General features: G+C 31.8%; 1 protein-coding gene across 1 annotated transcript; it reads left to right on the plus strand.

Moving 5' to 3' along the window:
- Nucleotides 1-10546: 10546 nt before the first annotated feature.
- LOC126676329 (protein STRICTOSIDINE SYNTHASE-LIKE 2-like) lies at nucleotides 10547-22403 on the plus strand. The gene is made up of 3 exons (XM_050370508.2): nucleotides 10547-10886; nucleotides 20119-20388; nucleotides 21775-22403. The coding sequence occupies exons 1-3, from the start codon at nucleotides 10615-10617 to the stop codon at nucleotides 22334-22336; spliced, it is 1104 nt and encodes a 367-aa protein (XP_050226465.1). The 5' UTR covers nucleotides 10547-10614; the 3' UTR covers nucleotides 22337-22403.
- The last annotated feature ends 2066 nt before the right edge of the window (nucleotides 22404-24469 follow it).

Here is a 24469-nt window from a genome sequence, read left to right on the forward strand (position 1 = left end):
ATTTTTTATAAATTAATATAAACAACACATATTCATTATTTTCTATCATTGACCAAATTACATAGTTTTAACAAAAATGATATAATTTTAGAATTGAGAATATATAAAAGTACCCTTATCAAATCATCAAAAAATTAATATTAAATCGAACGATAATATACATGTTGTGCCTTTTTATTTTATTGATGATTATTTACTTTTGATAGTTGAAAATATAAAAAATATGAATGAATAAGTAGCTAATTAATTTTAAAAGTCAAAATAATATATTATAATATAGTAGAGATCACATTTTAAATAAAACAATATCCGTGGTTTTAGTGATATCCGTACCGAACCGTACCGAACCATTAGGACCGAATACCCGTATCGAACTGTACCGAAAAATAAAATCTCCGAACCAAACCAATTATTGGTACGGATCCGGAGATCCAATTTTTGATATCCCCGATTTTTGGTTTGGTTCCGGAGATTTGTCAATCTCCGGATTCCCCCGAACCGTGCACACCCCTAATAGCAAGTATAGGACAAGGATAATTTAGTAACTTGCATATGAAAGGGGTAGAGCTGAAAATGAAAAATTTTAAAAAGGGATTTTTGCTAAAAAAAATTATATTGGGTCACTAACATAAACTCTTACCTTACAACACCTTTTCGATCCTACCTTAACGTTGGGAACTTGTCAATTTTACCATATTTTTCATTTTATCGTTTCAATTGTACTCTGAAATATTAAATTGACGTCTTTTCATTTGGAAAAAAATTCAAAAACGTTCTCTATGTATAGCATATATTAATTTTACATGTTTAAAATTTATTTAGATTTTGTTAAATTAATTAAAAATTAAAATTAGTTTTAATTTGACTATGGTTTTTAGTTAGTTTTAAAAATAAAGGACTTATTTGTACTTTTTTGAATGGAAATGTATTTAATTTTATCTTTAAACATGGTTAATTAAATGATTTCATCATTTAAGTAAACAAATTGACAAAAATTAAAAAATTAGGATACAATTGAAACGATAAAATATGAAATAGGGTAAAATTGACAAATTTGCAACGTCTATGATCGAAAAGGGAGTGTAAGGTCGGGATTTTTTTAAAACATTAGGCCTTTCTTTAATTTATCATCTAAGTAAAATTATTAATATAAAAAATGTATTTTTTTATTTTAAATATAAAATATAAAATATAAAATATAATTTTATTTATTAAATTATTAGTTAATTAATATTTTGATTCATAACATTAACATGGGTATGATTATGGATGTAAAATTTTGACTTTGTAAACTGAATTATATGTCTATGAATATTAGTTTCTCATTATGTATGAGCACGTGACTCATAACGTCACTTAACTATATATTAACTAAATTTATTATGGTAATTTATTTTATTTTATTTTTGGTGACGGAAAAACCTCTGGTAGAGTCTGGCCACATTAGTAAACCCTCATGGAAACTTGTCTCTGCATTCTACTGCTCGGCCTCCCACTTAATACAGGTTTAACAGCTCGTCTAAATGCTTATTCCAACAAGTTATATGTGAGATGTGAAATTCGAACTAGTAACATGGACTTTGTCTCATGCTTGCTGTACACATTTGAAACCAACTGAGCTAACTAATGGTAGATAATTTTATTTGTAATTAATATTAAATTAGTTAGTTTTTTGTTTGAAATAAATAATATACTTTCAATTTATTAATTTTTGAATTTGTTGACGTTAATAATTGTAGACCCCTTTTCTCTAGACAGGTAGAAAAGTGATAAGGGCCTAAAGCATTTGATGATGATTTCTAGAGACACCCGTCCGTCCAGGTGATGAGCTCGCGATTCGCTTGTTAGAATTCAAGTGGATTAGGTCGCTGCGCAGCGGCAAAGTTGAAAGACTGAAGCGTAATTGTCTCAAATACTTATAAAAATCAAAAGGATTCTGATAAAAGTCTAAGCAATGTGACTAATTACCATGCCTTAGAAGTTAATGGGACAATTTGTAGGTTTGACAAGTTAAATTGCCAAAAACCTAACCTTAATGACTCTAAAGGCTCTTTTTGACACTTTCAGGGACCAAAATAGCCCTTTTGTCACCATTTTCATGACACACAACCAAAAATAATATTTAATTAACCTAAAATGGAGTTTTAACCTAATCTAGACTTTTACTACACCTAATCCTAACCCTAATCCAAACACAACCTTTATAAATATCACACTTAAAAATCCTAATTGGGGGAGTGGCACACAAGACAACAAACAAAACCCTAATTTGCACATACTAACTGAATAATACAGCCACAACATATACAGCTTCCAGCCACCATTCATTAATGAAATCAAGCTTTTACGCTTCAATTCTTCAATTCTTCAACTGCTACACTGCGTTCTACGCTAGATTCTACATCTGGATCACCATAAAATGACTCTAGGACTCATAACGGTACTTCCGAGGACCTTAATCAGCCCCTATTTACATAACTATTGTCATTTATGCATTTATAACTGATTTTGATTCATTAGTATGCATGATTAGTTGTTTTTAGCGTTCTTGAGTAAATTTTCTTGGATTTGACTTCTAGCGTTTTTGATGAAACAACCCAAGTTGAGTTGAGTAGTGCAGGTGGTCTTTATGATGCGGTAGGCGCTATTGGTGATCAATTGACTGTAAACGATATAGTGGCGTAAATTGATAATAATAATCCAAACATTATTCAGTCTACTTTGCAAGAGATTGATGGCAGATTGAATAATATGCACGCATTGTAACAGCAGATAACCAAGGGTTCAGTTGAAGTTCATGTTGCAGCTACTCAGGTTATGATTCAAGGAGAGGTGGACGGAATGGAGGAAGGATCGAGTATTATCCGTAATCTTTTACTGAAGATCATAGCTGTTGCAATAGATAATGTTTCTCAAAATCATGAACAAGCATATTCACTTTCAAGCAATACTAATAATAAAATCTATTAGGATGAAACAACAACAGTGGAAACTATTATGACAAAGGAGGTGGACAATATTTTTAAGGCTGCTGATAACTCAGATTCGACCCTTGGAAAAGATTGACGGGATGGGCATTGTAACCTCTTGTTTAATGGAGCAAAAGAAAACTTACAATGAACTCTCAGACTCAGACATAACAAACATGAACATACTTAATATTATTATTAGAAAGATAACTCATGCAACTCCTAAAGAGGAAGCGGATAAAACTTGGCAAATCAGGCATGAACTTGGGATTTTTAAACATGAGACAAGATCAGCAACTTTGAAGAAGTTCGCTAAGAACATGGTGGAAAGTAAAACGAGGCTGGTTTAATTTTGCTACTCCTTCAAGGTTTTTTGTTTTTTAATGTCGATTCCTTTCTCTTTTATTTCATGGAATTGCACAGGTGGTTTGTTGAGTTCTAGAAAATAAAAGTTTGTCCGTGATTTGGTGTCGACCCATAATTTATCTTTTTTGGCTTGATTGAATCGAAAAGGAGGTAATTGATGATTTTCTCGTTAGGAGACTCTATCCTAATCTTTATTTTTCCTTTGATTGGATTCCTTTGGTGGGAGCTTCTGGTGGATTATTATTGATATGGAATCTTATTATTTTGATTAATGTTGTTATATCCAAGGGGTGGAGATGGATTGTTATGGATCTTTTTGTTCAAAATAATTTTTGTTGTCGTATATTATGACTGATTTGGTGCCTCTCGCCACGGAGGAACAGGCGGTTATTGGCTATCTAAAATCAGATTTATGGACGTCAGAAAAACGAGCAAAAGCTATTTGGGTGCATAAATCAAGGCTGAAATGGAATGCAGAAGGAGATAGGAATACAATATTTTTCATAGTGTTGCCTCCAAATATTATATAAACAATTTAATCTCTTCAGTCCAAATAGATGAGGTTGTGTATTTTGAGCCGAATCATATCAAATATCATATTAGAGATTTCTTTAAATCTTTATATAATGCGCAAGACAGGATGTAATTTGATCTTTCAGGATTGAATTTTAGCTGTATATCTGAGATTGATACCGAAGCTTTGTTGCTTCCCTTTGCGGAAGAAGAAATATTTGCAGCTCTTTCTTTTTATGGTGAAAAGAAAGCTCCGGGACCAGACGACTTAAACTTTTAATTCTACAAGCGAGCTTAGGTGTTTATGAAGCTAGTTTTCATTGATATTTTTGAGGTTTTCCACAGAATGAATACTCTTCCAAAAGATACTAATCAGAGTTTTAAAAACCGGACCGGACCGGTTAAACCGCGAACCGGTTAGTGGTCCGGTCTGGAAAGGCAAAAAACCGGATCTTTTGGTTGGACCGGATTGGACCGGGTTGAACCGGATTGAACCGGTATGAACCGGTAAAAAACCGGGTGTTGAACCGGACTGAACCGGTAAAAAACCGGGTATTGAACCGGACTGAACCGGTAAAAAACCGGTGAACCAGAATTTTTTAAATTTATTAATCCGGTTGAACCGGTTATTGAACCGGTTAAACCGGAAACCGGTGGCCGAAGGTTTTTAAAACACTGATATTAATACGTTTTTTATGGTGTTAGTTCCTAAAGTGACTAGATCTGCAAACATCAAAGGTTATAGATTAATTAGTTTGGTCAGTGGCTTCTTTAAGCTTATATCTAAAACTTTATCTTTGAGATTGTCAGCTCTACTTTCTAAAGTTATTTCAGAAAGTCATCATGCGTTTTTTGAAAGCAATGAGTATTCTGGATTGTTCAATGATTGCAAATGAGCTCATTCACTTGGCATCAAGGAAGAAGGAGAAGTTACTTGTGCTAAAACTTCATTTTCATAAGACTTTTGATAGCATTAGTTGGGAGTACTTGCTAGATGTTATGCGTTGCATGAGTTTCCCAGTAAAATGGATGGAGCGGATATCAGTATGTCTTTCATCTGCAACTAATGCGGTTTTGGTCAACGGAAGTCCGGTGGAACCTTTTTTCTGAGAAGAGGTGTTCGAGAGGGGACCCTATTTTACTTTATTTATTCTTGATTGCAGTTGAGGGGTTGAAACACACACTTGATAAATCAGGCATTATGAGGTTTACAAGGGTTTTTGTTTCATATAAAATCAAGATCCAATCTCTTTGCTTCAGTTTGCAGATGATAGGCCGCTCTTTCTGCCTTTCGAGTTGAATTACCTGCAAAATTTGACTCGGATCATGCGATGTTATAAGTTAATTTCTAGCTTGATAATTAATTTCCATAAAAATTCTATAATGGGAATTAACGTCAATGAGAGTGATCTTCTTGAGGCTGCGGGCTTGGTAGGATGCAAAGTAGATTCAATGCCGATTAAGTATCAGGGCCTGTCACTTTCTAATCGGAAACTTGCTCCTGGCATGTGGGATCATGTTATAAAGCGATTTAAATTGCGTTTGGCTTTGTTGAAAGGGTCGTTGTTATCTCCTGCAGACAATTTAGTTCTTGCTAAATTTGTCCTTTCAGTGTACATGTTTACTAAATGTCCATTCATAGTATGCTTACTAGTGTCTCAACGCAACTTGAAAAATATATGAAGTATTTTCTATGGAAGGGAGATGTTACATCGCGAGTTTTTAGTAAGATTTTGTGGTTAAATATTTGCCATGATTTTAGAAAAAGGAGGATTGGGGATTCATGCGTTGCGAGTTAGAAACTAAAGTCTTTTGTATAAATGGGTTTAGAGGTTGCGTATCAATAGAGAAAACTCACTTTGGTTTAACGTTATCCTAAATTATTCATCCATTGGGGGATGGGAGGAATTGCAAAACTGTGATTCTAGAAAACTCTCCTATATCTGGAGGAGTATTCGGAAAATCTCCTTTTTGGATAAACGGGTATGGAATATTTTTATTACCAGCATAAATTTTAATATTGGTGATGGGAGAATGATATCGCTTTGGCATTATAGTTGGATGGGTAATGGGTCGGTTTGCTTTCTTTTCCCTCGCATCTACAATATTTCTAATATAAAGCAAGCACATATACGAGATGTTTGGAAAAGTGGTTGGAGGTGGAGGCGTCGTCTACGGATAACGAGTCGGTAGTGGTTGGAGGTGGAGGCGTCGTCTACGGATAACGAGTCGGTCTATTTGCAAGCTTTTCAAAGGATTTTTTTATTGTTTAATTCAAATACAAAATCAACAAGATAATGTTACTTGAAACTCACCAAATCATATTTACTCTTCCTCTTCTTTTTGTACATTCTCGGCTGAATCCACTAATTCTAGGACTGTTATTTTCCGTACGGCTGATGAGGGGAATATCATCAAGATTATGGAGGAACATAAAATATTAGCTGACCTGCTGCTGTCCAGCAATCACGCCAAGCTGCTGTACATCATCGTGCTGCTTCTGCTGATTATTGATTGTTGTTTTTGCTGGAAATGGTTGGGCTGCTGCTGTGGACACGGACGCTGGTGTTGTTGATGGCAGTGCTGCATGTGTAATATCCCTCACTGTTATGACGTAATAATCCGACATGTGACACACGCTTCATTTAAAATCAGATGAAATACATGTCGTGTTTGATATTAAAATAAATATAATTTATTTAGAGGATAAATAAATTATGGTTTAATGATGAGATATAATTATATTTGGAGTTATAATTGTATAAGAATGGATAAGCGTTTATATCGAGTGAAATACGCGTGTAGAATAGTATTTGGTGAATTAGAGGTTAAAATAAAAGAAATTAATATATCAATATGCATCTTTAATTGGAGAGCTAAAAGTTTCGTATAGAATTCCGAAAATTAGAACATCGAGATATAAAATTTAGGACGTAAACATTTAAGAATATTGAAAGTAACGAGTAGGGACACGTGGCGTAGAAGTAAGGAGACATATGGCGCGACATGAGGCGCGCATGAAAAGCGACATGTGGCGACACGTGGCACGCATGCGCAGCTACACGAGGCACACATGTGAAACGACACATGGCGACACGTGGCACGTATGCGCAGCGACACAAGGCGCACATGCAAAGCGACACTTGGAGACACGTGTCACGCATGCGCAGTGACACGTGGTGATATATTAGTCTATATATATAGAAAACGTTTATAGTACGTTTTCTTCTCTGATCGATATATTCTCTGAAAAACGGCTTTGATACGTCGAGTTTGTTTGGTCGATATCTCTCTATTTCGATATCGGAATTTGATGTTCTTTATATCAAATCGAACCTATCGACGTCCTCTTCAACTCTACCATTTTTGTTTTGTGAAATTAGGCTGGAAAATATATCAAACTTGTGACTTAAGTTTCGGCCAAGACGTCCTTTTTGGTTCGTCGTGCTCCGGCCATTTTCTCGCTAAAGTTTGGATTAGCGAAAGAACTGTGAGTTTATACTATTACTATTAAATATTAAGTAAAGTATATTTATTTTATATATGAAATATTCAATGCAAAGGTGTAAAACTATATTTGATTTTATGTGTAATGTGAAGATATTTATGAATAGATATGCTAGCCTTTGCTATTGAGATTGAATTATTATTTTAATATTCAATATGTGAAGATTTACTGTGTTTGAAATAAGTTATTGAATTGTTTTGGAATATGACTGAAAGGTGCTTAGCTAAATGGTGTTATAATGAAAGAGGTGTTTATTTGAATCTATATGATTATTTGATTGTTGTAAAGATTTTATACTTATGACATATTGATTCATTGTTGATAAATGTGATATGCCTTTTTAGTTATTGGATAGTCATTTGATTTGGTAAATGATGCATAAAAGTGTTTGTTGTTGAAATTGTTTTGAGATTTGGTTTTGTGGCCAAATGGTGAATTGGTTGTGCTTAAATGGTTTGAGATTTATAATAGTGATATGCCACTCTGTAATGATGTATATGAGAGGTGATGAGTTGTGATATGCACCGGTGATTATGTGCTGAGATAGAGATATGCACATGGGAGAATATTTTATTTGGTGTCAATGCGCATGACACCGGGCTGAGTCCTGAACGATGGTCGGTGAAGGGAGAAGGGCCGAGCCTGCTAATGGAGAGGAAGGGTTAGCCGTCAGGTGGCCTAGAAAGAGTTTGGCTAGGCTGTAAGCCAGTGTTGTGTTCCTGGTTACAGACCTAGGGTTTGGTGAATTATTACAGAGATGGATATCATGATCGTTGACATGATACAGTATGTTCATGTGATTATGAGTTTTAAAGATGTGGAACATATTCGGTATGCCTTCTGTGTTTTTGAAAAATGATTTAACTTGCTTATAAGTGATTGTCTATAGTATTAATGCTATAGACTAATTAAGATTCTATTGAGTTTAAAAGTATTTTCTATAAATACTTTCAAGGTATTTGAAAAGTGTATAGATGTTGAATTCAATTGAGAAGAGTTTTGAAAATGATTTCAAAAGAGTATATTTTACATAAAGTGGTTTTAAAGTGTTTTTACCCTTTATGTAATATTTATTAGTAATATTGTGAACTCACTCAGTTTTATACTGACCCCGTTGTCCATCCAATTTTACAGGAAAGTAAATGATGATCCGATGAAAACTTACGAAGTTTTATTTCCTCAGAAGTCATTTTATTCAAGACATGAAAAGAAGATTTGTATTCTAGAAGTCCGCAGTAGACTAGTGTTTTAATGTTCATGTATTAAGTATTTTAACTCTGATATTTATTTTAAATGGGGTCATAGTATTATAAAACACTTTTATGAATGAATATTTAATTTGAAAGAGAAAAAATTACAATGTTTTCAGGCTTGCTACGGGTTACGGAGCTACCACTCCCATTCCCTAGCGCCGGTCTCGACTCGAGATTTTGGGTCGTGACAGCATGCTGCTGAGGAAAGGATGGACAAATTTTTTGATGCTGCTGCTGGAAATAGTCGGGTTGCTGTTGAGGACAAAGAGGACGTAGTTTTTCCAGTTGCTGTTGTTAATGGCCGAGCTGTTGCTGAGGAAAGAGGGGACCGGTTGCTGTTGTTGTGGAAAATGGCCAAGCTGCAGCATAACAAATGGGAGACGTTGTTAGGGCGGGAAGAGTTATGAGTAGGGTAGATACATCTCCATTTATTCATATTTGGAAAACGAAGGCCCCTCCTAGAGTAAAGTTCATTTGAATTGTGTTTTACAATAGAGTTCCAACACCTGACTTCCTAGCTAGAAGATCAATTATCGATAAAGATAATAATAAATGCTCTATGTGTGCGGTGGAGAAAACGCAAGGTCATCTTTTCATACATTGTCGGATTGTAAGAGAAGTTTGGTGTGAGATTCGTTATAAACTTTGTGAGATTCTTTATAAACTTGACGTCATGTGGGTTTTTCCGAATTCTTTAGTTGATTTTTACATGCAATGGATGAAAATTATTTCAAGTGGTCCATATTGTGAGTTATGGTGAATTCTTTGATTTTTGGTGTCCGGGAGATTTGGAAATGTCGAAACAATAGAATTTTGCAGGATAAAGAAAGTTCAAGTGTGGATGTGAATTCAATTGCTTTTCAAAAGCGGCCTTTTTATTTAAATGTTTTAATAGGAGATCTCACTTTGTGGTTTTTATAAAATTTCGATTCATAAAAAAAATTATAAATAAAAAACTAATTATTTATGACATGTTATCAATCCATAGTTCAATTATAATTTTCAATAAAATAGCAGAAATGGTCATATCAGATGTAAGCTGCATTAATCTCAAAGACTTCATCTATAGAAATCTCAAACTTCATATGCAAAAATTCAAAAATTCTTATGTAGAAATATTGATCTTCAAGCACAAAATAAATCTATATTAATTGATGACAATATAATTAGCAGCCTTGACTGAAAAATGATATATTTTGCGAAAATGCCAAATCCATTTGTCTCTCAGTCAGCAATTTCTAGGGCTAACATCAATAATCTCATCATCACCATCATCATCATCTTCATACACTTGTAATGGCCCCATTGGACCATTGGAATGTGATGCTCTTTTGCCAGGGCCAGGATGGATATTCAGTATAAAGTGGGGGGTCTTTGGACCCTAGTTTCTAAAATTTCTAATATCCACCTACTAAAATTTATTTTTAATTTTATAAATTCTGGTAAAATAATATTTTAGTCTGCTTTATACTATTTTGATAAAATAAAAGTTATTAAATAAGATTTTTGAATTCATTTATCTATACTTCTAGATTTATTTATTTCATTTTGTAACTTAATAATATAATACTTACCAATTTTATCGGAGACAACTATAAATAAACAGAACTAAAGAAATTGATATTCTATTTGATATTATTATTAATGATGTAATTATATAGTATTTCAAAATACAAAACTTTATTAAAAATCAATATAAATAATTTTATTTAATTTTTAATATTTCATATATATATACTTTGTATTACATAGGAATCCTACTGCATAATGTTTTTGAATTCGTCAGTGTCTTTTGCTCATTTGATAAATTATTATTAATAAATTATGACATAAAAGACAGAATTTAAATTATAATTTATATAATTAAATATTACTTAATTTTATATCCAACAAAACAAAATGACAAATGAGTTTCCTTATATATATATAACTGCACTCAACACAAGAATTGTGCTTCATTTAGTATTTGAAACCCATTTCTTTTCTCTCTGTTCTCCCAATAGCCATGACTTACTCAAAGCTACATGTATGTGGAGCAATACTAGCACTCACCATCTCTCTCTTAATTGCCTTTAAAATTTCTAATTATAATTATCAACCATCTAATACTATTGATTATGGAGTTCTTCCCCTTCCGGGAACAGCGATCGGACCGGAAAGTTTTGCATTCGACAACCTTGGGCGGGGTCCTTATACCGGGGTAGGGGACGGTCGAATCATTAGATGGGAGGAAGACGAACAACGTTGGGTAGATTTTGCAGTTACGTCTCCACACAGGTACATATGCTTTAACATATGCATTTCATTTACATGTATGTAAATATTTTATCTTAGTAAATTAATGATCAATCGTATTGCTAATAAATTAATTTGTTGCCAAACTCGGTTGAATTCGCTTTTCCTTAAATTAAGGAAGAAGAATGTGCATGTATATCAAACTTGCATAAACATAATATGGAACATTATAATATTATATTTTAGTAAATTGAAATGAATAGTTATCACAATCAATTATCAATATATTTATATTCGTTGTATATAATCGAGTCGATCTGAGTTTATTTTTTGGTTGTTTCATTGAGTTGAATTCTTAAAATAGAATTATATCAAATTAGAGTATAGTTTAAACTTTCACATTTTAAAAATCGAGTTGAGTTCTACTTTAATGATGATTCGACGGGAAACAAACAACTATTACCTCGAAATACTAGGATATATGAATATTAATTTATATTTTTGATTTTGATTTTCAAATAAAAAAATGTGATTAAGTTCTATTAATGTTGCCAGAATTGCAGCATCGTTTTAAATATATTATTCTGTTTGTTAAGAGGGGTAGTAGTGGTCCAATATTAGGGATTTCTGTATTGCTAGATTGCCTAAAACGATAATTTAGTTTGTTTGATAGTGGACTTTTTGTGGAGTAGGTGAGACACGCTAAACTTTATGCTTTTATTGAAATTTTTTTATGAATTTGGATGCAAATTCACTTTTTCAATTAAATAAATGATTTAGTTGTTGATTAAGATATATTTGGAATTAATTAAGTGGTTATTCAAGGCATGTAAAGAAAATTACTTAATTCATTTAGTTTTTACGAAAAACTGTTATTCTCTCAATTATTGTTTTTTTTTTGTTCAATTATGGAGAATCATCATGTGTATTTCGACAAACACTTTTTTAAATTCATATTCCATCATGCATTAGGACATATCCAACTTGGATATGTCCACTAGCTTTAGTTAGTGTTTGATCATGCTTAATTTTACAAATTGATCATTTTCAGCCACAAAACATTAATTTTGGATAAACTACAATTTTTTTTTTTAATTTATAACTCTTATAAATTAATCTTTATGTTGAACTTAATTTTCAACTTAGACCATATTTCAAGACATGCTAAAGTCTTATATAAATTTGATTTTTTATAAAATAGTCGGCCGCACACCTTATTTTGTGTAATTAACTAGATTTGCATTTAGATAACAATGAAAGACATAAGAAACACAATTCTTATCACCTTAATATATAAATCTTCATAAATTTATTAACTCTTAAAAATCGTGAGCGACGTCTAGCATTACATATTATGACTACCTAAATAGATATGAATGAGAAACATTCTAATGAACTGATGTTCATGATTAGCATATACTCAATTCCCTTCATTACAAAATTTATGATCTCGATTAGTGTCATGTTTAGTTAAATACTAATGTCATGAATATATGACATTATCTCTCAATTATAATTCTTGACAAAATATGATGTATACTAGAAAATTATTTACAGTATTAAATTTCCTTTTAAATGGTCATATTATCCTGGCTAAGAATTTATTCATCAAGAACAACTCAATATGACATAAAATCATATTCTCGTTCAACTGAAGTAATGAATCCTCTCAATACTGATCACTTATCTTCATATATAACTAACTAGAGCCAACACATTGCGTGATCTTAGCTCATGAAAGATTTAGGGATAAGGAGTAGGGGTGGGCATGTACCGGTTAACCGGTTCATGAAGGTAATTTGTAAACCGGTCTATAATAGTACTATTATTAAAATTAAAAAGTTAAATCTAAAATTTTAAACGGTTAACCATTAAATCAGTTAACCGTATAAAACAATTTGATTTGTCGGTTTTGCGGTTTTTAAGCATTAGAAAAATTAGGTATAAAAGAGATAAAATTTTGAATATAGTCTAATAATTAAACATTAATTTCTATTCTATTTAATTTTTCTAACAAACAAAAAGAAGCTATAAAAAATTCAAACTATATATAAACTATTTTTATGAACAGTTAAGTAAAAATCGATGTATATATATATAAAAAAAAAAAAACAAAACCCATACAGACACCCCTCTAATTTACTATTTTTGTTCGAGAAGTCCCTACACCAAAGTTCGTCACGTCCGGGTCCTTGTACTTTGCAGAATCACATTTTGATATTCCTTTTTGTGTTTTTTTCAGTCCCTCTACTTACAATTTGTGATTTTTCCGGTACACAGAAAATGACTTAAGAAATTATAATTTATAATTTGAAATACTGGAAGAACAAATAAGGTAAGTAGAGGGACTTTACGAACAAAAAAAAATATAGGGGCTATTTGAAGAAAAATGGTAAAGTAGAGGGTCCTTCGTATGGGTTCTACCTATATAAAATTATAATTATAGCAACCAAATTCAACTTTCCAAATATATAAATGTATAGTAAATTAATTTTTAATAGAAATATGGTTAGGGTTTGTGAATTGTTATATGATCCATGTGAATTGTTATAAATTTTATATATTTCTATTTCAATTAGATAAATATTTTACTAAGAAAAATATTTTTTAAAAAATATTTTAAAAAAAATATTGTTTATATATATTCTCTTAAAATAAGAAAATATACTTATAAATAAAACATTTTTAATATAATTTTGTGTTTAGAATTTTTATGTGTGTAGATTAAAAAATATATTTTATTTTAATCATATATATATATAATGATGATTTTTTATATTGTTAGATTTTTTCACAATGTGATAAATAAATATTATAAATGAACACTTAACTAATAAAATATTTAGTTACCATATCAATTAGTTAATGTACATATGATCAAACCGGTCTTATGACACATACAAGGCACATACTGGATATTAAACTCTGTAGATCACTAAGCTTTCCTCAAATTACAGAAAGGTCACTAAAAAAACTTTTGTTACAAAATGGTTATTAAACTATACCTTTTATTACAAAGGGGTTCAGCCATCTAAAATGTTGCGTTTTAAGCAAAAACGCAACATTTTTGCTGACGTGGCATGCCAAAATTACAAAAAGAAACATAGTTGAGTGATCTTTTTGTAATAAGAGGTATTATCTAGTGATATTTTTGTAATTCACGAAAAGTTTAGTGTTATTTTTGTAACAACATAAACATTTTTGTAATAAAAGGTATAGTTCAATGACCATTTTGTAACAAAAGTTTTTTGAGTGATCTTTATGTAATTTGAGTAAAGTTTAATGATTTACGGAGTTTAATATCCGGCACATACTACTAGCAATAACATTTTCTTAAAGATGGCATCATTCCTATTGGCGAATCTTGACTATAATTTTTCGGAAGGCCAAATTATACGCATATAAATTAAATATTTAAAAATTTAAAATTATCAGGTATTTTATTAATGGTCAAAAAATTAAACTATATATGGTTATTTTTAAAAGAATTTAAAAAATAAATGGTTAAAAAATAAAAGTAGTATTCGGCAATTTTTAGAAAATTTAGGGGGGTATAACCCCTCTATATCTCCATGAAGATCTGCCATTGATTATTTCTAACACTCAAAATATGGTACACAACTGCACAAAAGTATAAAGGAGTTCCTATTTGCCTTGGAAACCAAATCAGAGATAACCATAGTTCAACCATTCTTATGGAATCATACTCTTTTTTTTAGTAAGCCCATCCGGTTTCTAAGACTTCACCCTGACTAATCCGAATCCGACCTGTGTCGTGCACCTGGCATGGTGGGTGAGTCTACCAATGAGAATTTTTTTCATTCACAAGGACTCGAACCCGAGACCTTGCTTAAGTGATACCAAGCCGCTTACCACTTAGACCAACCCCCATTGATGGAATCATACTCTTTCATAAGCTGTTACTTTTAAAAAAACAGTCTTTCAGCGACAAATATTTCCGTCGGCAAAAAGGTAAAATCCGTTACTAAATAAATTATCCGTCGTTAAAAGGTTGAAATTCGTCGCTAAATCAAAATTTTTTCATCAGTAATTTACTGTTTTTCAGTAGTATTTACCATTTTTTTAAGCATTCTCATAGACTTAACCACTCATTTCGGTTGAATTTGAACCATACCACAGAAAATTCTTGCAATGATCCTACACCTTTTTGATCATTGCCTTGGGAAAAAAGTTGGTTGTATTAAATGATTATCACATAAAAATCAGACTCAATAATTTTATAAGATAAAATGAATAACTTTTAAGATGAATAACTATTAAAATAAATGTTCAAATCATATTATAATTTGCTAAAATTAAAAAGTAAGTTCACCTTGATAACAACAAAAACATTTGAATTTTGTGAATTGTATTTTTCTATTTGAAGTGCAACAGAATATAAATTTAACCTATTTTATATTGGAAAAAAATCTAAAATCTAAGCCACTGCAACTATTAAAATTTCATTCTCCAATACTGAAAAGTTAAAAAGAGAAATGAAAAAAAATAATATTTTAAAAATCGTTGCATTATTGATGAAATATTTTATTTTATTTATTTATATTTTGGGAAGAATATAATGATGCCCTTTTTGAAATGTCTAAAATAGTGAATTATTTTTGAAAAACTAGAAAAATAGTATTATAAAGATGAAGCTAGTTTACACCACACTTCTCAAAAATAAATTTACTGATTTATTGAATAATTAGACAAAATGATTGAACCTTGATATTTTTTAGAGTAATTAATATTTAATTAATGAACAAATAAGAGTATAATTTAATTTAAGATTACAAAAAAAAAACACATTCAAAAAGTATGAAATAAAATTTTCAATTAAAATATAATAAAAATTTATTTAAAATCTTTAATTGCGTTGACAAAACTCTTTGATCATACACTTCGGCGGTCCGCCCGTTCCATTCAACGATTATATTAAAATACAAATCGACTACTTGATATTTGGATGTATATAATTAAAATTTAAAAAGAAAAATAAAACATATTTAAAATCTATATTTTTTTGAACAAAAATATTAAATTAATAAAAAATAGTCCACCATAGATCTATAAGATGATTGATTAAAACCAGATTAGATTTTTGATGAAAATTATGAAAAAAAAAGAGAAATCAAGCTCATATAATATAAGCTCATATAATATAGAATCGAATTAAAAACAAACACAAAATTTACGTGGTTCGTCAATGACAACTCCACGGACAAAGGAACAAGTTTTATTCACTAATAGATGAATAATACAAAATAATGGTAGAGATGTTTTAAGGCCCAAACCCAACAATAAATCCAAATAATACTTTGATCGTACTAATCTGCCTCACACTCTTAAATTCTACAAACCATAACTTGTCTATTTATTGAGTTCTAAATAGGTTAAAGGAATAAGAAGTTCAAATCTAAAAAAGAATTTAGACTTTTTTTTCTACACAGATCCAATAATAACATAATCAACATCCAACACATATTAGGATAAATTATAGTCCTAAACTAATTAGAATTCTAGGAATAATCCTAACAACATCCCGCTTGACTAGAATTCTCTTGCATCTTCAATAAATTAGAATGACAATCAAATTCCACCTTCTACACTTCAACATAACAGATTACTACAATTGAGGAACTCCAAACAAGCTCAAGAACCTCTTGAACTTGTCAATACAAAATGACACAATAGATAAATCAAATAACTTATCAACCAATTGGCACGTACCTGCGAATTTGTTGGCCTTGATCTTGGCAATGTCATCAGTAGAATCTAGCAAAAGAGACGAAGTCGTAACTGATCCATCAATCTCATACAAACGGCCAACTCTATGAGCTTTCAATAACACCACAACATCTTTCACAATATCCAAAACCTCATTCCTTCCATAAAATTCATATCCACAAATTTCAAAAGTAGATAGAGATGAGATTCTTACGCATTTCAGGAACATGTCGAACGTCGGTGAATGTTCTAACTTTTCCATCATGCATCTTGATCTTGACTGAACCAATGCCCAAAATTCTGCAAGTTCGACCATTGCCCATAACTACAACTCCACTATTAACTCTGTTGTAGTCGGAAAACCAATCGAAATTGGCACAAATGTGATATGAACAACCCGAATCTGCATAAAATTTCAAACTTATAGATTTCTGCTGCACTTTTGGACTAAACCGGTTCTTTGGGTTAAACCGGTTGTAGAACCAGCTCCCTTTAAAACCTTAATCTCCACTTTAAACTGCTAGTACACTTCATGGTCTTCATCTGATTCATCTTCAACAATATTGGTTGAACGTTAGGCTTTCGATATTTTTTGCTTTTTAGATTTTTCCAACAATCAATCTTTAGATGCCCCTTCTTCTTGCAATAATTACATGTAGAGTTTTTGTGTTTCAGACACTTGTTATCGTAATCTGTCTTCATGCTAATACTGATTGTAAAGGCAGTATCAGACATCTGACTAGCATTCCGCATTAGCTCCTTATCCGTTAACTCCTTCGAAAATAGGGCATATGTAATTCCCTCAACAGAAAGCGTATCATGATTAAATATTAAATTTTCACGAAATTGCTTATAATCAGAAGGTAATGAACGAAGCAACATAAGAGACAAATCTTCTTCATCATATTTAATATCCAGACTCTCCAAGTCAATTATAATGGAATTGAATTCCCCAAGGTGTGTTTTTAAAGACGTACCTTCAGCCATATGGAGCATATGTAGACGGTTTTTGATAACAAGTTTACTGGTGAGTTTTTTCTTCAAGAACTGCGCTTCAAGTTTCTTCCCCAAATCCAAAGCGGATTTTTCGCGTAGAACTTCACGCAAAATATCATCAGATAAACATAGTCGGATGGTAGATATAGCTCTCTCATCAAAATCTTCAATCTCGTCTTCAGTCATCTTCTCTAGCAGCTTCTCTTTCTCCAATAATGCTTTTTGCAATCCAGCTTGTGTCAAATAGTCACGCATCTTGATTTTCCATAAGACAAAACTTTTAGTGCGATCAAACTTCTCAATTTCAAATTTTGTCATAGCCATATCAAAAACTTTCTCAAATAAATCACAAATCAGAACTGTCGCTCTGATACCACTTGTTGTGAGATTAGTCGTAGCGGAATAATAGAAAATAAATTAAGAAATCAAACTTATGACAAAATATAGAATCGAACTAAAAACAAACACAAGATTTACGTGGTTCGTCAATGACAACTCCTCGGGCAAAGGAACGAGTTTTATTCACTAATAGATGAAGAATACAAAAGAACGGTAGAGATTTTTCTAATTCCCAAACCTAACAATAAACCAAATAATGCTTGGTTGTACTAATCTGCCTCACACTCTTAAATTCTACACGTCATAGCTTGTCTATTTGTAGAGTTCTAAATAGGTCAAAGGAATAAGAAGTTCAATTCCAAAAAAGGATTTAGACTTCCTTTTCCTACACAGACCCAATAATGACATAATCAACATCCAACACATATTAGGATAAATTAATGTCCTAAACTAATTAGAATTCTAGAAATAATCCTAACACTAGGTACGAATTAATCAGGAAACCTAAGGTTCAAGAGGGATTTATTCGTATGTCGCAACAAATCCGGGAACATAGAGGTTCAAGAGGGACTAGTGTCAAATTAACAGTATTAGTTTGGAGATTAAGGAATCCACATATAATTATATCCAATATACTCCTAAGTTATGCTTAATCCAAAAATTAAGATAAAAAGGCTGAGTTTTGATATTTGGTTTGTTGGTAAATGATGTGTACTTTATTAATAAAATGACTCAACTATTTATAAAGACAAAACCTTCTAAAATAGAAAATCTTATTCTAATTGGACTAAAACTCCTAAATACTGATAAATCTATACTACATATAAAAGAACAGATTGGGGGGGTGGGGGGGCAGGCACATTTATATTAATGTCCTTTTCACTTATAAAATTTAATTATTAATTAAAAACTATTAAGATAATCATTAAAATTAGAGTACTAACTAAAATAAACTACAATGTTAAGATAAGTCAGAGTAGTAAACAAAATAAACTACTATATTGGTTATTAATTAAAATAAACTATTTTGACTATTTAATGATTACTATTCTAAATATTTTTGAATTATAAGGAATTCTAAATAAAGTAAACTAATTAAATGAACTACTATTTTATTTTTTATTTTTTATTTTCTATTAAATTTATCTATAATTATAAAATTTGAGTACCAATTAATTTTTTTTAAACAATTAAAATAGTCTTCTAACGTTTTTAATAAGATAAACTATTTCAAATTAACTATTATTTTAAATTTTATTTGATAATTTGACGAGTCACACTACGAGCCACGTATGAAACACATAAAGCGACAATAGTACAAATAAATAGATAAATAATGGCTTTTGGATTAAAAAATCTGAGTCAACCTATTTGAGCTCTTTTTAGGCCAGTGTAAACTGACGTGAATAAAAAAATTTAAGATCTATTTATATCTATCTAAATTAAACGTCAAATCGACTGAAATTTGAATTGTTCATCACACATGAATGCAACAATATGTAAAATGACAAATAGTCAAAAAAGGCCAAACGTTTATCAAAATTTTCACTTATGTTCAAATCCAAAATATGGGTTTTTGTTTCACAAATGTCCAGATGTTTCAAAGTGTCCATATCGTCTCGAAATACAAATTTTTGTTTCAAAAATTTCCATCCACTTAATGGCACACGCTATGGAGTTCATCTCTCAAATGAAAAAATGGACATTTTGAAACAGAAACTCATATTTCAGGACGATATAGACACTTTTGTTTGGACCTTTTTGAACAAAAACCCATATTTCAAGACGATACACACATTTTTGAAAGGTTTGGATATAATTGAAAGTTTATGTAAATGTTTGTCATTTTTTAATCATTTGGCCTTGTAAAATAAGGTTTTTTGAATGGTAATGTTGTAATTTTTTTAAAATAGATTACTTATGTTTGCTTGAGAAATTCTTATGTAAACTCAGTCTACCACGTCATCCGTGGACCAAGCCAACCATATTATAACACCTCATTAAAATGAGGGTATTCTTGTAATTTCGTTTGTTATCTGCATACACTTTTGAATAATAATATTACAAGAATACCCTCATTTTAATGAAGTGTTATGATATGATTGGCTTGGTCCACGGATGACGTGGCAGACTGAGTCTACCTAAAAATTTCTCTATTTGCTATTTGTTTAAAAGAAGGTTACTTGGGTTTTAAGAAATCATGTCTATGCAGAGAAGGTTGTGAGGGTCCACACATAGATCCATATAGTATGGAGCATATTTGTGGGAGGCCGTTAGGTATGTGTTTTAGCGAAACAAACGGTGATTTATACATAGCCGATGCTTACATGGGACTACTCAAAGTGGGGCCTGACGGAGGTTTAACTAGTACAATTGCGACACATGCTGATGGTATACCATTTCGCTTTATCAATAGTTTGGATATTGATCCTACAACATCAGCTGTATATTTTACTGATAGCAGTTCAACGTACCAAAGAAGGTACTCACACCCTATCAAACCTTTTATTTATAGTTTCCGCTTGGCCAAATGACTAAAAAATATCAAACTTTTTATAAAAGTTTCACAAAAGTCCAAATCTTTTAATTTTATCTAATTTGTCTTGAAATGCAGAATTTCGTTTCAATTATGTCAAACTACGTGATTTTTTTTATGTGACGCTGATGTATGGCATTGCCACATTAGCTCCACGTGGGCGCCATATCAACAAAATAGTATAGTTGGATATTATTAAAACGAAAACATGTGTTTCAGGACGATACAGATAAATTTGCAAGGTTTGTACTTTTATGAAATTCTTATGAAAGGTTGACCATTTTTAGTTATTTGGCCTTTTTCTTTTTACTCAAAAATAATAATACCATTAAAATAAATAACTTTAATACAATATTTGAAGAATAAAAAATTATACATAAAATAAATGGCCTTAATAAATAATCGAACAACGTGATTCGCTGATTTATTATAAATATTAGGCCAACATTCTTCAATCAAGAATATAAAACTTGTAATCTTCAACTAATAAATTGAGAATAGAGTTATCTTTAATTCTATTGTGTTTACAATTTTATTTGTTTAGTATTCAATCAGTATGTTTAAAGAGCTTTTAAAATTTAATACCTTGCTTTAAAATAAATAGGTCTAATAATCCAAAAAGGTCAAACGTTTAGCAATCCTTTTTTATGTCGAAATATTTAAATCATCTCGATAATATCCAAAAATATGTTTTAACGTTTCAAAAATGTCCAACCCTCAAATGGAGCGTTCTTGTGCTTTTGTGTCTGGCGTGCCACTTCGATAAAACTAAATCTTATAATGTCCAAACGTTTAGTAAAAGTCTACATAATGTCCAAACATTTAGCAGAAGTCCCCATAATTTCCAATTGTTTATAGTATTTCAATAATGTTCAAAAATATATTATGGCGTGCCACGACCGCCATCTAAGCGATAAATTGTCAATTTTGGGGGTTGAACATTTTTAAAACGTTGAAATTTTATAATTATATTAATTTATTATAGAGTTTTCTTACAATAATCTTGTATACTATTTGTTTATGTTTAAGATGAAATCTATTTTTTTATTTTTTATATTGTATAATGTGAGATAAATTTTAATTTTATTTTTATATAACATAATTGTCTGCCATATAACCCTCAATTTAAACCCATTGTGATTCCATAATCCTTGTTAACCTAAAATGAAAAATAACCTGAGTAAAATAACTATTCATGAAGTTAAAAATTTAAATCATCAATCATATATAAATGCCGAGAATATGATTAAATTGAAGGTTGAATTCACAAATTACCAAATTGACAAATCAGAACTACTCTAGAAAATTAACTGATAAACTTAACTTTTGCAGGAAATATGTGTATGCAATATTGAGTGGGGATAAAACAGGAAGGCTAATGAGATATGACCCTTCAGACAGAAAAGTGAAAGTACTTTTAAACAACCTTTCATTTCCAAATGGAGTGGAATTAAGTAAAAATGGAAATTTCATATTACTAGCAGAGACTGGAACTTGCAAAATTCTAAAATATTGGATAAAAACATCAAAAGCTGGAACCCTAGAAGATTTTGCACAATTACCAGGGTTTCCTGATAACATAAAAAGAAGCCCTAGAGGAGGATATTGGGTTGCTATTAACTCCAAAAAAGAGAGACTTTTACAATGGGTTCTTGCATATCCATGGATAGGAAATTTCTTGACTAAACTCCCTTTTGATCTAAACAAAGTTTATAAATTTCTAACCACATATAGAGGAACTGGCATGGCAATTAGGTTGGGTGAAGATGGTGAGATATTACAAGTTTTTGAAGATTTAAATAAATTTAAGTCTTTAAGTGAGGTTTTAGAGAAAGATGGGAAATTATGGATAGGGTCTATTAGTTTTTCTTTTATTGGTTTGTATGGAATTTGAATGTTTATTTTTTTTGTTGTTTCTTTTGAAATTAAGAATCAATATAAATGAAGATGTTATTTTATGACTTTGAATCAAGATCACCATCGGTGGTGGAATTAAGATTTTTTTTTCATTATTTTTGCAATTTGAAAAAATATATAATTTTATTAAGTCAAAAATTCAAAAAGATAATTTGGTCAAAAATTAAAAAAGTCTGCTAAGTTAAATATGAAAGAATAATTTTTAGAAAATATATGACGCCAAAAAATATATAATCTTGATAGGTTAAAAATCTGAACAGTTTTAAAAAAATTAAAATAGTCTCCTAAGTTTGACCTAAATGAGTTTAAGAGAAATAAAATAAAATATTAACTAGATAATTTCTCTAATTTTAATAATCTAAATCGTCAATGCATAACTATAGAAAAAACCAGAAAGTAGTCAGAGCTATAAAATTACATACATACATGCATACATATAGGATAAAACATATTGCATTTTTCTTTTACTCTCATCTATATAGAGACAGCACACAATCGATCACGCCAGTAGTAGGTAGCATCAGCCAGCTGAATAACCTCAGACACCAGTATCTAAAAACCAGAAGAGGATGCTTAGTCTAAGGGAAAAAATAGATCCTCAAAACAAAAATAAGCAGAAGAAGACACTCACGTGAGTAGAGTCAGCAAGCGTGAACGAATGCGTTACGTAGCAAAGAGGAACAACATCCAGTATGGGCCCACATGCATTATCGTAGTGAGTAAACCTCTCCGGCATCTGCCTTAAAGAACCGGAAAATATGTCAGTAGAACCAGCTCGCCCACTAGTAGGGACTCGGCTAGGAGACACAGGAATGTCTACCCTAGCACAGACAGCAAGAGTCCCGCGTCTAGCTCCTCCGTAGAGAACACCAGAAAGAAAACTCAAGCAGATATAGAAATTTGGAAAAAGAAGCCAGAAAAGTAAAACATACATGTGACCCTGTAGCCACCCGCCGAGCCTGACCACAGGAAATGACAAGCGCCTCAACCAAAGGCAGCCTCCTCAAAAGACGCTGCCTCACGAAGTTGTCCAAATAACTCAAGTGAGGGGCAGATAACAGATATGTAACGGGATAACCCCTCAGATCCGGTTGAAGAGCAGGTGATACGACGTCCCTGCCACGCAGTATCGACAAAGGAGTTCCTCTAGGGACCATACTTGCACATGGGCTTGCCCAACAGTGGAGCACACGCTCCCCCAAAAACTAAGACTGATAACTCGGGCCATGCATCAGATAACACAGACTCGGCATGTCTGTAGCTCCTTGAACCCACTGAGGCCAACCATCTCCAGGAGGAGTGTTCCATGTCGTGTCCACCTGCAACCAGTAACACAGGTTAACGTCATAGTCCAAATACAGAATAATTCAAAAATAGAGTTTGGTACTCAAATCTATCGATGCCAGCTCGCTCAACCGGCCTCTACACTCAGCTCCCTAACTCTACGTTAGAGTACGTGAAAAATCCCAAAACCTAAACAGAGGGATCCCTAATCCCGGAAGAGGGTCAAAACCAGTCAAGATGCCCATCTAGATGGCCCACATCAAAAACAGAAAACTCGATAAGATAAAAAAGAATAAAAAATGTAATATAAAGAAAATAGGGATCAGAAAAAGAACTCACATTTACAACGGGCCACATCCCAGTAAGACGGGATCCCACACGAACCACTCGATCGATGCTAGTGTACAGATAAGCTAAAGCAGCAGACCCCCAGTCGTAAGTCGCTACTTGATCTAAGTCCTCTAAGGTCGGTATAACATAAAGAGGTAGATTCGCACCTGAGCTACAGAACAATGTGGTCCCCAACAAATAGCAGATGAAAGCACGGGCGATCAGATCAACCTCGTCACTAGTCTTGGGAATGCAACCCTGGTAATGATCAAGTAACCCACTATGTCGGAGACTACGACCCTTCATCTCCGGCTCAAAACCCAGTATCTCCAAGATGTACGCATCCCTATGATCATAACCGATAACAAAAGGCACAGGCGGACCTCCAAAGGATATCCCTGTGATAAGCAAAAATTATAAAGGAGTCACTGTCAACTACCCAACCGGGAAGTGAAAACGTAAGGGTGGTGTCCATACACCTCTCAATTAGTGCATG

The sequence above is a fragment of the Mercurialis annua genome, linkage group LG4 (assembly GCF_937616625.2).
Source record: "Mercurialis annua linkage group LG4, ddMerAnnu1.2, whole genome shotgun sequence".
Classification (NCBI taxonomy): domain Eukaryota; kingdom Viridiplantae; phylum Streptophyta; class Magnoliopsida; order Malpighiales; family Euphorbiaceae; genus Mercurialis; species Mercurialis annua.

Excerpts from the sequence above, each read along its gene's own strand:
- LOC126676329 (XM_050370508.2), top strand. The coding sequence starts at position 10,615 with ATGACTTACTCAAAGCTACATGTATGTGGAGCAATACTAGCACTCACC. Across the intron at positions 10,887-20,118 it reads GCAGTTACGTCTCCACACAG|AGAAGGTTGTGAGGGTCCAC; the intron begins GTACATATGCTT and ends ATGTCTATGCAG. Across the intron at positions 20,389-21,774 it reads AGTTCAACGTACCAAAGAAG|GAAATATGTGTATGCAATAT; the intron begins GTACTCACACCC and ends TAACTTTTGCAG.